General features: G+C 33.9%; 1 protein-coding gene across 1 annotated transcript in view; it reads left to right on the top strand.

Annotated features, from left to right (window-relative positions):
• Positions 1 to 358: 358 nt before the first annotated feature.
• The window catches only part of LOC143251605 (neuropeptide SIFamide receptor-like), a 58,965-nt gene continuing 45,096 nt past the window's right edge, over positions 359 to 14,227 (top strand). Inside the window, exon 1 of the mRNA XM_076502875.1 lies at positions 359 to 623. Within this exon, the coding sequence (XP_076358990.1) occupies positions 359 to 623 (265 nt within the window). The remainder of the gene's footprint in view (positions 624 to 14,227) is intronic.

Below are 14,227 nucleotides of genomic sequence, written 5' to 3'. Positions count from 1 at the left end.
GTGTGCGCATGTCACGATATCTTCCATATTTTACGTGGCTCGCTCGAGCACTGCTGATTTTTCTCTGGGACGGTTACTCACGCGCTCGGATGCTGTACTCAACGGTTTGGATTTCCAAACCTCTCTCGTCCAGCGTCTCTCCACCCAAATTCTTTTATTAAATTCATTTTTCCCACCAGGGGTCTTTGACTAAGACCTCACTAGCTTATCGAACACTGTTTTATCTCATTTATTTTTTGGCTAGTTTTTTTGACGATATTCTATAATACAATAGTCACTTTTGCCTTCTAGTAAGGCAAATTTTAATCACATAATATATTAACGTCTCCTCGAACCATTTATCTCTTACTGACAGAATATGGGCCATAATTTCACTAATAGCACGGACGCTGACGAAGATTTCTGGTTAAGACATTCACTGGGCGTAGCTTCGGTCTTCTGTGTGGCCTACACTATTGTATTCCTTATCGGTATATTTGGTAACAGCTTTGTAATCGCAGTAGTGGCTCGATCCCCGCGAATGCGGACAACCACGAACTTTTTCATCGTCAATTTAGCTGTAGCAGATATCCTGGTGGTGATATTCTGTTTGCCAGCGACTCTTGTCAGCAACGTGTTTCTACGTAAGTTGTCTCTATCTAGTTGTACGTGTTTATGTTAAAGAGCCAAATTAATATTTTATTTCCTATAAGACTTTATCATCCGATACACAGAGCATAGTATGCATGGTTATAACGTCTCACTGAGTTAACCATACGATGTTAGGTGGTTGATGTACCTAATGACGCCAGACCAAACTAGTGAAACGTCGGAACCATATATATGTATATTACTTTGTGTATCCGATACTCAATAAATTTTTACTTTTGATTAATCAAATTATTACTCGTATAGAAGTAGCAAGGTATTACAGTTGTGACTAAGATATTATTACAGTTGTGTTGGTAGGATATTACAGTTGTGACTTATATATTATTACAGTTGTGTTGGTAGGATATTACAGTTGTGACTTATATATTATTACAGTTTTGTTGGTAGGGTATTACAGTTGCGACTTAGATATTATTACAATTGTGTTGGTAGGATATTATTACAGTTGTGTTGGTAGAGTATTACAGTTGTGACTAAGATATTATTACAGTTGTGTTGGTAGGATATTACAGTTGTGACTTAGATATTATCACAGTTGTGTTAATAGGATATCACAGTTGTGATTTAGATATTATTATAGTTGTGTTGGTAAAATTTTACAGTTGTGACTTAGATATTATTACAGTTGTGTTGGTAGGGTATTACAGTTTTTGATGCTAAATTACTCCAGATAGTTTTTTAATTACAGTTGTGAATTAACAGCTAGGTTTAGTTAACCTCAAGTTTACTGATTCATGCTTCTATTGTCACACTTATTACACAGTTACTAGGAGCTTTATAATGTACTGTAAACCAAGGTTGTCTGAGATGTCAGAGTACTCTTCAGATAGGAGATTTCGTTTGAAAATGAAAAGCGTCTTTGACACTGCTACAACTGACATTTAAAACAGCTAGTATTCTCACAAAAATAATTTAATAAAATAATCCTATCGACCAGCAACTAAAACGTCCGAAAAAAACTCAATTGTCTGAACTTAAGACAAATATTTTCATATCTATTGAATCAATAAAGTGAAGACAAAGGGTCAGTTACTAGACCTACTTATATTAAGACGAGCGCCTCTGGTTGGTAACTACTAAATTAATAGAAATAAACACAATTTCTCTCTGATAATTTATGGAACTAGAAAGAAAGCGATGTACTGACGACTATAAACCGTTTTGAACTTACATACCATGAGATTTTGTTTTTTTAAGAACCCCGAGCAACTTTTTTTTACCCTCACCCTTCCGAATTTTGACATGTGGGAAGCTAACACTACTGTCCATTAGTCCATATTTACATAGTTATTCAATATTTACTACCTTAAACTTATGGCTCAGCATGACCAGGTGGTCAAGACACTCGACTCATAATCCAAAGGTCGCGGGTTCAAATCCCCGTTACACCAAACATGCTCGCCCTTTCAGCCATGGGAGCGTTATAATGTGACGGTTAATCCCACTATTTGTTGGTAAAAGCAGATAGCCCTCGTGTAGCTAGCTGTGCGCGAAATTCAAAACAAACCACAGTTTTCTACCTAAGGCGTCTGTTACCAACAAGATAATCGTTAGTTAGATATCTTTTATTTGCTAGCAGTCTAAAATAGTAGGTGATTAATTCTCTTCAGTTGTTAATGTTAGATCAATTATAGCTTACAGATATTTGTTGTTAGGCTTTGCATCTATATATACTGAATAACAACTTATTTATGATAGTGACACAACTACTTTAATGTTTTTATTAATTATGTAGCTTTGTTACTTGACATGTTAATACCATTCTCCCTTCGAATATGATGTTTTTTATAGAGAAAAATAACGTACTCCTGTACGTGATAGTTTTAATGTACTCCTGTATATGGTAGTAGTTTTAATGTACTCCCGTATATGATAGCAGTTTTATCTGTCATAATGTATCTATATATAAAGAACTTTCTTACAAGACTAAATATGCTGTATGGTATGAGAAAAGAAAAATAAATAAAAAACAGTTTTTTTAAATTTTAGTGTCTTGTATTGTATAGTATACATTATACATGTATGTGTGTTAAAGACACAAAAACGTATACAAAGCATGTTACTGTTAATGTTTTATAATACCCAAACTAAAAATGTAGAACTTATTTGGAGTGTGTGATATCACAGCATGACTTGGAAAAAAACAAACAAACACCAGTCATATAATATAGAACTATGGTCACAACGGTATATGTATTCTACCTATATACATAAATATGGGCAATACGAAAAAAAAAGTTTGTGGTATCTAATAATCGATTGTGTTTCAAAAACGATAAATCAACTATTTTATGTATGAAATGACTTTCTTTGCACAATAATATTGACATAAACAGTATTTTAATATAATAAATTTAAGGATATGACACTGTGATATAGATGGATATCTTCCTTAGTTCCAATTGTTACTTTGTAAACAGTTTCTTTATAACGTTTCTGAGTTAATAATAACGAATATTGTGTGTTCTCTTATAGTAAAGTCACATTGAGCTATCTGCTGAACGAACATTGTGTGGGTGTTTTTCTGTTTCTTATATTTGTAATATGGCTTACCATGAGCTTTATTTTATTGTTGAGCTTACCATGAGCTTTATTACCATGAGCTTTATTATCAACATGTCGGTTACTAATGTCTACATGAACATGCTATATATGAATAATATCTGTATAAACATGCTATATATTAATAATGTCTACATGAACATGCTATACATAAATAATATCTATATAAACATGATATATAAAAATATCTGTACATAAACATACTGTATAATAATAATGTATATATAAACATGCTATATACTAACAATATCTGTATAAACATGCTATATACTAATAATATCTATATAAACATGCTATATGTTAATAATATCCACATAGATAATACTATCTGTTTAAACATGCTAGATACAGCAATATCTCTATGAGCATGCTGGATAAAAATAAAACATATATACACAGGTAATTACTAAAGCTATATCTACAAGTGTATTTCTAAAATACAAGAACTAAGGTTATTTTTCTTTCTCTTTTAAGTACATTTGAAGAAAGCCAGTTCATTATTAGACCATTTAAGTGGACAAGACTTCCAGCACGACACGCGAATGTGTCGTCTATTGCTTAATAGTTTATTGACGTGTTACATTGCTTTGAGTCTTTTCGTTTATTTCATGAAAACCTTAAGCATTACAAGAATCGAGTGGTTGTTGTATAACACGGGATAAACATTGGTATTTATCAGAAGTAATTGGTAATCTTTCTTTCCTGCTAAGCTAAATTTTGTTTATATCATTATTTGACTTTATAACAAAGTGAACAGTGTGATACTTTCCACAATACTGAACGTTGGTATTATAATACGAAAGCTTGTGTTTTTTCTTATATTTTTATTTCATAACGCATGAACTGTAACTGTTTATTAAAAAACAAACATTTATAGTACAGCTGAAAAGATTTCCCTGTCTATGAAATCGAAGTGTGAGGAAACAGAAAGATACCAGTTGGTAAAGATGGGTTGTGAGAGAACATGTTATTTCTAAGCCTTGCTCAGAGAGGATTTAGTAGAGAAGCTATTGAACGTTCTCTAGCAGATCTAGCAGTTTAATCGTACAACTAGGTTTGGCTTTTATCAAAGAGCCTGTGACAGATTTTACTTCGTGACACGTTCAGTAACAGAGAGACAACAACAACTTGACAATATACTCGATGGTTAATTCTTTAATTCATGGTTTAAGACACGCTTTTTCCATAATCAGGGCGTTTCAGTTAAATATCTTATTTCATGGTATAGTTTCCTTCTGTTTGTTACATTTTTGCTAATATTATACAATAATTTCATCAATACTGACAAGCTTTATCTGTAATCTAAACAATTTAAACAACGCCGTATTGAAAACTCTTTTATTTACTACATACATAAATAACATGGTTACCTCTCACGTACATAAATAACATTGATACCTCTGACATACAAAAATAATCTAGTTACCTCTCACGTGCGAAAATAATATGGATACCTCTCACGTACACATATAATATGGTTATCAAATAAACACAGCCAGACAACTGTGCTCATCCGATAAAATCAACGATGTAATCAACAAACTAAAACAACACTTCATCAACATCAATAAATTTCCTCAAAAAACGTGGAAAAAAATTATACACACACACGTAGATCAACCACAAACAAACAACAATAAATCCCAAGATACAACAAACTACAAAACTTTATACTGCTGCATACCATATGTTACCGATATCAGTGAAAAAATAACCAACATTTGGAAAAAACTTATAACAAAACACAACATTCCAGTAAACACCAAATTTATTCAAAACCCAGGTACAAAACTAAAGTCCATACTATGTAAAAACTACACTGACAAACACAACACCAACGTAATTTATAAAATACAATGCAACAACTTCCACTTCTATATTGGAGAAACAAGCAGAAAAATGAAAACTAGATTCAAAGAATACAAAAAAAACCAAAAAACACCTTCACACGTTTTTGAACACTTCAAATCAAATAAACACAACATAACCATAGAAAACACTTAGATATTAAGTAAGGAAACAAATGTAAACAAACAAAATCAAAGAAGCCTTATTTATACAGCAACTAAAATCAAAATTAAACCAATATAAAAAAAATACCTTCATACCTATACTAATTGGTAACCTAACATCCAACTAAAACGCCCCCTATAGTCACGTACCCTTTTATACTCTCGTCCCTAAGACATGTGTCTGTCAACGGTCACATTCAAACTCTCTCTTTCTTTACATGAAGATGACCCAGGAAGGTCGAAACGTTGTTCTCATCTTATCAATAAAAGTGTTAATAGCTACACCAGCCATTCTGAGATACAGTTTTATTTCAAGTGGGTTTCTCGTTATCAAGAAAAAAAATAGATTCACTGAGGGATGTTATCCAACTTAGTGGTGACTGAGATATATGGACTTTGTGAGATTAATGGTGTCCAATTTTGTGTATTCTTTCAGAGTTTTTGTATAAAAAACAAACAAACAGTGATAACAGCATAATATTATCATAAGTCTAGAAGCTACAGTATAGACTTATGGTTGAATGGTGATTTTAAATACGATTGTGTGTGCGTGCGTGTTTTATAGCAAAGTCTCAAAGAGATATCTACTTTATCCATCGAGAAGAATCGAATCCCTGATTTTTTGTCTTTCTAATTGCGATTGTCTGTATGTGTGTGTTTTATAGTAAAGTCACGTAGAGAGGAATCGAATCCCTGATTTTGTCGTTCTGATTGCTCTTCTTCCCTGTAAGTTTCAACTTAACAATTGTCTCTCCTTTCCGCTAGTACAGCAGTAAGTATACGAATTTAAACGCTAAAATCAGGGGTTCGATTCTCCTCGATGGGTTCAGCAGATAGCCCAATGTGGCTTTGCTATAAGAAGAAACAAACAATTGACTCCATGAGTTTGGAACTTACTTCAGTAAACAGTGACAGTATCGTTTTGTGCTGCTAGTTTTCATTCAACATCTTTAATATTTGTATATAATATTATATATTCATTTCATACTTGTCGAAGCAATATAATACATGCAAGATAAGCCTAATCGTTTTAAACGTTTCAGAAACTTCTCCAACTCTTTCCTATTTCATATTCTGTTCCTTTTGATTTAGGTTTTTTACTCACCATTAACAACCTGAAACAATTTCGTTGTTTTAATATCGAAATTAATTAACTATTCCTATTAATGGACTAATTGGTTATGTTTTTCTCATATTTTATCTCCCAAAACGTAAATGTCAGTGAAGAAAAGACGATGTAGAGGCCAACTGCGTTCTCAGCACCAGTTAATCTCTGAATTTTATTGGATAATTAATGATGACGTCACGTCACATCTTATCCAAAAATTACCGTATTTATGTTAGTAGTGAAAAAGGCCATACATCAAAACTAAACAAAATGCTTACATCTCACCACTATATGAGGTTCAGTTGTTTGTTGTCCAAGCAGCACTCACGAGAAGAAAACTTAGTTTTCTTTGGCAGAAACTGCAACTAAAGAACAGATGAGACCTCTAGATCATGGTTTCTTTAGCGAAATTCACGTACTGGTAAAGAAAAGAAATTAATCAATATATGAGAATCTCTCTCATATATTTCCTTCCGTCTGTTCCGTTTTGCTGCACTCGTGAGACCAATCTTATTTCACACTATATCTTGTTAACCTAAAGCACCATATCATGACAGTATTAAATATCACATTCTTCCTTTTTTAATCAAATTCAGTAAAATACGTCCTCTAGTGAAACTCACGTTTTGAATTTCCTTTAATTGTATGCTCAGTTGTAACATCAGTAAGCTTATATACGTAAAATACCATACTCAATGGTTCGATTTCTCATGGTGGACAGATAGCCCAGCTTCGTATAAAAATAATGTAAACTGATATTAATATTTCAGATAGCCTATAGTTTCGCATTTAGACTAATTCAGATACTTTACAAACTTTATTCCCACACAATGTGCAAAGCTAATGGTTATTATAATTTTGTTTAGTTTATAATTGTTTAGTCAGAGTATATCTCTCGCTGGCTTAGAGGAGAGTCTCAGAGCTTGCGTAGGTAAAATTCTGGTTTCAATACCAACACTGGGAAGAGCTCGGAGGGCCAATTGTGTAGCTTTGCGCTCAAAATCTAAGTTACAAACAAATTAAGAGCATGTGTAAATATGGTAATGAAAAAAAGTCTGCTCTTTAGAGCGCTATGCCCAAAATTTATGAGGAACAGGTTCGAATCCCATCACTGAACATATTCGTACTTTTACCTCTGAAAGCGTTTTAAGGTGACAGCCAGTGCATTAATCTCACTTCTCGTTGGTAAAAGAGTAGCCCGAGTAACATTCCCTCTAGTTTATCACTTATAAATTAGGGTTAGTATAAATAGCAATTTAAAATGCAACAAACCAACACACATATTTTTTATAAAAAATGTAATAAGATGTGGTACACGTATTGGAATATTTCTGCTCTGGAGCACACCATCAACAACAGTATGCAGATGCATAGATAAGCATAAGGTCTTGTCGAGAAGTGGGCGTGTTGTATGTGGCATTTTTCCACGAGAAGGATACTTGTTTGTTCAAATAATTTGAAAGTTAAACATTCGGTCAATTAATTTCAATAAAATATTCGTCTAGCAACGGATATAAACTTTTTTTTCCCCCCTTTTGAAGATTTCGTTTTGGATGAATAAAATCACCTGAGAAAAAGTGGTGAACGTCTTTCAGTTTCGAATATTCTTTTTATATTTATAAAGAAAAATTTCCACTTGTTATTTCGTGACCTTAAAACAAACAGGTTTGATCTGGAAAAAAACTTGTATCAAATTAATTACTTTTAACTCAAAAATAATTTTATTTGTATCTTAAGGCGGTCTAATTTCAATATCAATTTTCTCCTTTCGCAACCTGATAGGTTTACAAACCACACGTGGCACTTGTTTGCTTGTTTATTTCTCAAATTTGCGCATAACTACTGAGGGATATCTGCGCTAGCTCTCTCTAATTTAGCAGGGTAAGACTAGAGGGAAGGCACTTAACCATTACCACCTACCGTCAACACTTGGGCTATTCTTTTACCAAAGAATAGTGGGATTGGCCGCACAGTGCAACGTTCCCATGTCTGAAATGGCGAGCATGTTTGGTGTGAGAGGGATTCGAACTCACGACCCTCAGATTACGAGTCGAGCGTCCTAGCCACCTGGCCATACCGGGCCCCGTGGCGCTCATAAGGGATAATGTTTCAAGGGCCTTGTAAGTTTTCCATTTCTCTGTATAACATAAAAGTTCTAATGTTTATCAGAGATAAATTGCTGGTGACGGAAGATTTTATTTCTTTTATAAGCAAGCTACACATAATTTTGTCATTCTCATTTCTACAGGCCCAACATGGTCAGGTGGTTAAGGCACTCGACTCGAGGTTCGCGGGTTCGAATACATGTCACACCAAACATGCTCGCTCTCTCAACGTAACGGTCAATCCCACTATTCCTTGGTAAAAAAGTAGCTCAAGAGTTAGTGGTGGCAGGTGACGACTAGCTGCCTTCCCTCTAGTTTTACACTGCAAAATTAGGGACGGCTAGTGCAGATAGCCCTCGTGTAGCTTTGTGCGAAATTCAAACCAAACTAAACTGATTTCCACGTGTTGAATTACACTTTTTAACAACACTTTTACTTTTTTTCTTGTTCCAGGGCACATAGTATTATTTCTTAATTGCTTATGCCTAAAGTAAATGGAAAAGACCTATTTTTCTCTTCAAACTTTGCTTTTGTGACCTGGATAATGAAATTTTCAAATTTACCAATTTTTCCAGAACCTTCTACGTAGATTCAGTGCTGAGTAGCTGGCAGAGAATTTTCTCGAGCTTACAAGAATTTTCAAGAATGCTGTAGAACTTACGAGAATTTTCTAAAACTTTCCATAGTAATATATATACAGGGGCTCATCACTCACCACTTCAGTTTAGTTCTAGCTGCCTAAGTAAATACATAGATCTCTCTGGTTTTATCAGAGATGGCATCACGAAGCTGCAAGCATTCTCCAGATGCATTCTGCTATGTATGTGGCCAATTTATCAAAACAAGAGCGAAAAAAGTACTCTGTGACAGCATCTGCTCAAATGTGTAAAGCCTACAAGGCATATTTCAGCATGCCAGCCGAGGATCAAGACAAACCCTGGGCACCTCATTTTACCTGCGAGCACTGCAAAAAAACTCCAGAAGGTAAAATGGACAATTTTTGCTTGCTTGAATAGTAAGATTTTATATTGTACAAATTTTAGACTCTTTAAAATTTAAATATCTTTTAATTTATTTTTTTCTTAATTTCCAATAGTATAGAAAAATATTACATATAAAATATTACACATTAGTTGTGGATGAAATAAATGTATTTTTTCATAATAACAATTTTATTTTCCTTTTGCAGGATGGCACCCAGGGAAAAAGAGAGCCATGAAGTTAGTTATTCCAAGAATTTGGCGTGAACCCACTGACCCCTCAAGGAATTGCTACTTCTGCATGGTGGATCCTTCCAAACATCAGGCTATCGAGAATGCAACTGCTATCATGTATCCGGACTTTCCATCATTCATCATCCCAGTGCAACACTGCCCTGAGCTCCCTGTACTCACTCCGCCAGAGAGAAAGCAGCCATCCTCAGAATCCTTGAATTTCGCGTAAAGCTACTCGAGGCCTATCTGCACTAGCCGTCCTTAATTTAGCAGTATAAGATTAGAGGGAATGCAGCTAGTTTATCACCACCCACCGCCAACTCTTGGGCTACTCTTTTACCAACGAATAGTGGGATTGACCGTAACATTATAACGCCCCCACGGCTGAAAGGGCGAGCATGTTTGGTGCGACGGGGAACGAACCCGCCACCCTTGGATTACGAGTCGAACGCCTTAACCCACCTGGCCATGCCGGGCCCTATCATAAGAGAAATAGATTATAGTTAATTTCCTTGCGATATTTGGAAACTTTTGAGTTTTTTTTTATGACCTGTGTCTCGCGCTCGTGGCTGTTTTACATCTCTGATGTCACGTGATGTGTAGTTGCTTCATGCTTTGTATTAAATGATACTGCTATTTTTTGTACACATAATGTTTTTGTGAAGTGTCACCCTTGAGATTTGAATATGGATTCAAATGATAACAAGAAATATTGTAGCTATATTACTGAAAGGGAATAATTTTTTTACAAAGAGTTTTAGTGATAAATAAAGCATCATCAGAAATGGTAGACCGATGCCAGTTCTAAATCTGACTGAAAGAACAAAGCAGCGCGTTCGAAAATTCAATGTAAACTAATATGATAGGACACTTGGTTAAATTCTTGTCTTAACTTGCAGAAGCTTTTGAGCTGATTGTATTTATTATTTAGCAGTAAATTTGGGACATGGAACTCAAGCGGATTTGATAATTTGAATAATGTGCATAAGGCAATTAAAAGACATGGAAATTCCTTCAGTCATATATCCTAACTAGATTCGGAAAATCACGGATTGAATTCGCACTAAATTTCTAACATAAAATAAATGTGAAACACACAATGAAAAGGTGAGAAGAGTAAAAGACATTTTAAAAATATTAATCAACGTGATATAATACTTGGGTGAACGACAATTAGTATGTAGAGGTCATGATGAATCACTAGTCTCTTAACAGAGGCGGTTATATAGAATTGGTAAATACGCACAAGAAATATGATTCATTACTGAAATCTCACTGAGAAAAATTGAGTGTTTTTTTATGGCCTGTCAAATAGAATCCAGAATGACCTCATTAATTGCGTAGGGAAAATATTGTTGAATAAAATTAAAAGCGGAACAAGTGATTATCCGTTTGTAGCTCTTATCTTAGATGAAACTATTGATGAAAGAATCATTTCTCAGATTTTTAATGTTATGTGACACCTGATTAAGGATGGTGAAATTTGCGATAGGTTTTTGGTGTTAACAAATATTCGTGCAAATCGAACAGTTATAGGTATATCCAAGACTAGTGTTTAATTTAGTCAAAGAATTAAATATTGGATCAACATTTGTTACACAAACCTATGATGGGGCAAGAGTAATGCGAGCTGAATGGGTTTGAAAAGAATGCTAGAGATAAGTGTCCAAAAATCCTTTCACTCATTGTATGCCATACAGATTGACTTTATTGTTGTCGCAATCTGTCACGAAAGTCAAAGCGTGCAACAAATTATTTGCAAATCTTAAATAATCCTCTTTGTTCTTTTGAAATCAACAAAACGTGTGCATCGTTTAGATACCGAACTCAAGAACATATTCCCGAAAGTGACCCCGATCCGTTAGAATTATAATCACTACCTTGTTCAAACTGTCTTGGAATGGAAGGAAGAAATCATTGGCTTATTTCAAAATGTTGTTGATAATTTTCACAACTGGGATACTGAAACCTTTATCTGTGTCCAAGAACTTTCATCGAATCTCAGAGATTTTGAGTTCAATTTCTTGTTGAATATATTTGCCAGTATTTGTCCATATACGCATGCTATATTTGATGTTCTACAGGAGAGGATATTTCACATATCCTATTATGTGAACTCAGTAAAGGAAATGGTGAATATTTTGCAAAACGAGAAATAATTTCGATGAATTTTGGGCATCATTAGATGGATTATCCCCCCCCCCTATAAGCGAATAAGACATTGATATAACACACAGAAGGATATTTTGTAAATTTATGGATGCAGTTTGCTGGCAAATTAAAATTAGATTTCAAAGCTTAAAACACATATTATCCATCGAGCTTTTGATACTAAAAAACAGGAAAAGAACAAAATTATTTCCCGAATTATAACTAAAATCATTACAAGATAATTATGGAGAATATTTTGATATTAATCGTTTGAAAAGTCAACTTTCAGTTTTATACGCTGATGGTGATATGAAACAAAAATCAGTGAATGAATTACTTTATTGTTTGTGAAATATCAAGCTAGATGTAGCCCTGCAACAACCTACACTGTTGTGTGAGTTAACCTTGATTCTTACAGCCACTAGCGTCTTTGTTGAACGTGTGTTCTCTCATTTAAAATAAAGACTACACAGCTATATCCGAAGTGCATAACGACAAAAAAAAACTTGCAAGTTTAGGGTTAATCGTGATTGAAAAATGTTTCGTGAAGTAACCAGGGTTAGTCTGTACCAGGTGTAGGTGGGAATGTCATTAGTAAAAAGTAACCAGGGTTAGTCTGTACCAGGTGTAGGTGGGTATGTTATCGCTGAAAGGAGTAACGATTAAATTAAAAACAGTACATGAAACGAATGTTCATTTACTTAACTAAACATGTGATCATGTTTACGGATTTCTTTCTTTCTGTAACAAAAATAATTAAGTATTTTCGTCAGCGTAGTAAAGAGAAAGAACGACCCATGGTACATCAAAGAATACTTCATTAAATACACGTGTAAATACAAGTATGTACCTTGTCCTAGGATAAATAACTACTGTTTGTATTTCCAATTTCTTTCCATATCAAGAAGAAGACAGAATTTAGTGTTAAGTTTTTGTGTGTGTGTCTTTGTACTGATATTTATATGTATGGTCATACATCGACCAGCTATATTATTTTGAGCATTACCATGAGTGTATTGTTAGCTGAAATTTTCAAAGACGTTCGTTTATGTTTCCATGAATAGATCTGTGTATTCTTATAATATAAACGTTTTGTGCAAACATTGCACTTTAAACTGGTAGAGAACGTTTCGCGCACTTATCTTGAAATCCTGTCACGCAGGGTTTATAATTACGGACGAATCCTCTAGGACTCTAGGTGGTGTACATCTCACGCGATTTTTTTTTTTAATTTTAGATTCTGGAGTATCCCAATCTTAGTGTCCAGAGCACTTGTTTGTTTGTTTTTGGTGAGATTACACTAAGAATTACAGACACAGGGTAGAACTAAGGCTTACACATCATTTTATGTATTTGTTTCATTGTGTTTAGTTTTTGTCCTAAGTTTCCCTAAAATTATTATTAATAAATAGGATATCATTTATAATCTGAACATTTTTTTTACAGTTTAAAAGGTCAGAGCTGAGGCGTATAGCCCTGGCGTTTACTGAGAGAGAAATACATTATTTTACTGCTGGGTATAATTATAGATCAAACAAATTCCCCCTGGATGTTGGCTCTTCCTTTAGCTGGCAGATAATTTATATGCCATTCTTAGCTTTCATGATTAGATCGAGAGAAGAAACATAACGTATTGAGTCATTAGCAATAATACCAATAACAATTTCAGATGGTTTGTGTACAGAATACAAAATGTAGAAATATATTTCTTTACACACACAACGTTTGTTGTATAAACACCTTGTGTTTGGGGACAACAGCATCTTTCATTAAAATATTGTAACTTTTATTGATCGAACTCTTGATAATTCAAAGTTATAAAATGATAAGTTTTTAAGATCATTGTATCAAGAAATGTAAAAATCAATTCTCTCTGTTTGTGGCTGTCTCAATTATTTTTAACAATTTTCCCCTTCTTTAATGGTATAAATTCTTTTTTTTTACAAATTCTCTCCTAAAGTATTAGTGAAGCGTCGGTCTATTAACACCAATATCTTTAGGCTTAATTTTAGTTTTTTTAAACGCGTCTGTTAAGATAGTTGAAAATGTATAACAGTTATGAAATAGGGAATTGTTAAAATTATGATATCCAGACGTGGAGAAAATCAAAGGTGTTTGTTTGTTGTTCGTCTACCTATTTATATTTATTTTCCTCCTAAAGTATTAACAAAGCTATGAGCCCACTACCACCAATAACGGAAATGGTGTAATATTTTATTTTCCTAGCGGGTAAACTCCTCCGTTTACGAAATTATCTTTTAGGCCCTGTATTGAGACGATTGAAAATATTCACGTAACAGTTCAAAAAATGGTATAACTAAGTCTGAAAATAAATTTTCGTCATGTTTTGTGTGTGTGTGTGTGTGTGTGTACATTTCTTATGTATACCTGTATCAAAATCGCAATTGTGTATCAACTGAAACC

The sequence above is a fragment of the Tachypleus tridentatus genome, chromosome 6 (assembly GCF_004210375.1).
Source record: "Tachypleus tridentatus isolate NWPU-2018 chromosome 6, ASM421037v1, whole genome shotgun sequence".
NCBI lineage: Eukaryota > Metazoa > Arthropoda > Merostomata > Xiphosura > Limulidae > Tachypleus > Tachypleus tridentatus.
Note: the sequence above shows the minus strand (reverse complement) of the source record. Positions and strands in the feature narration are given on the sequence as shown.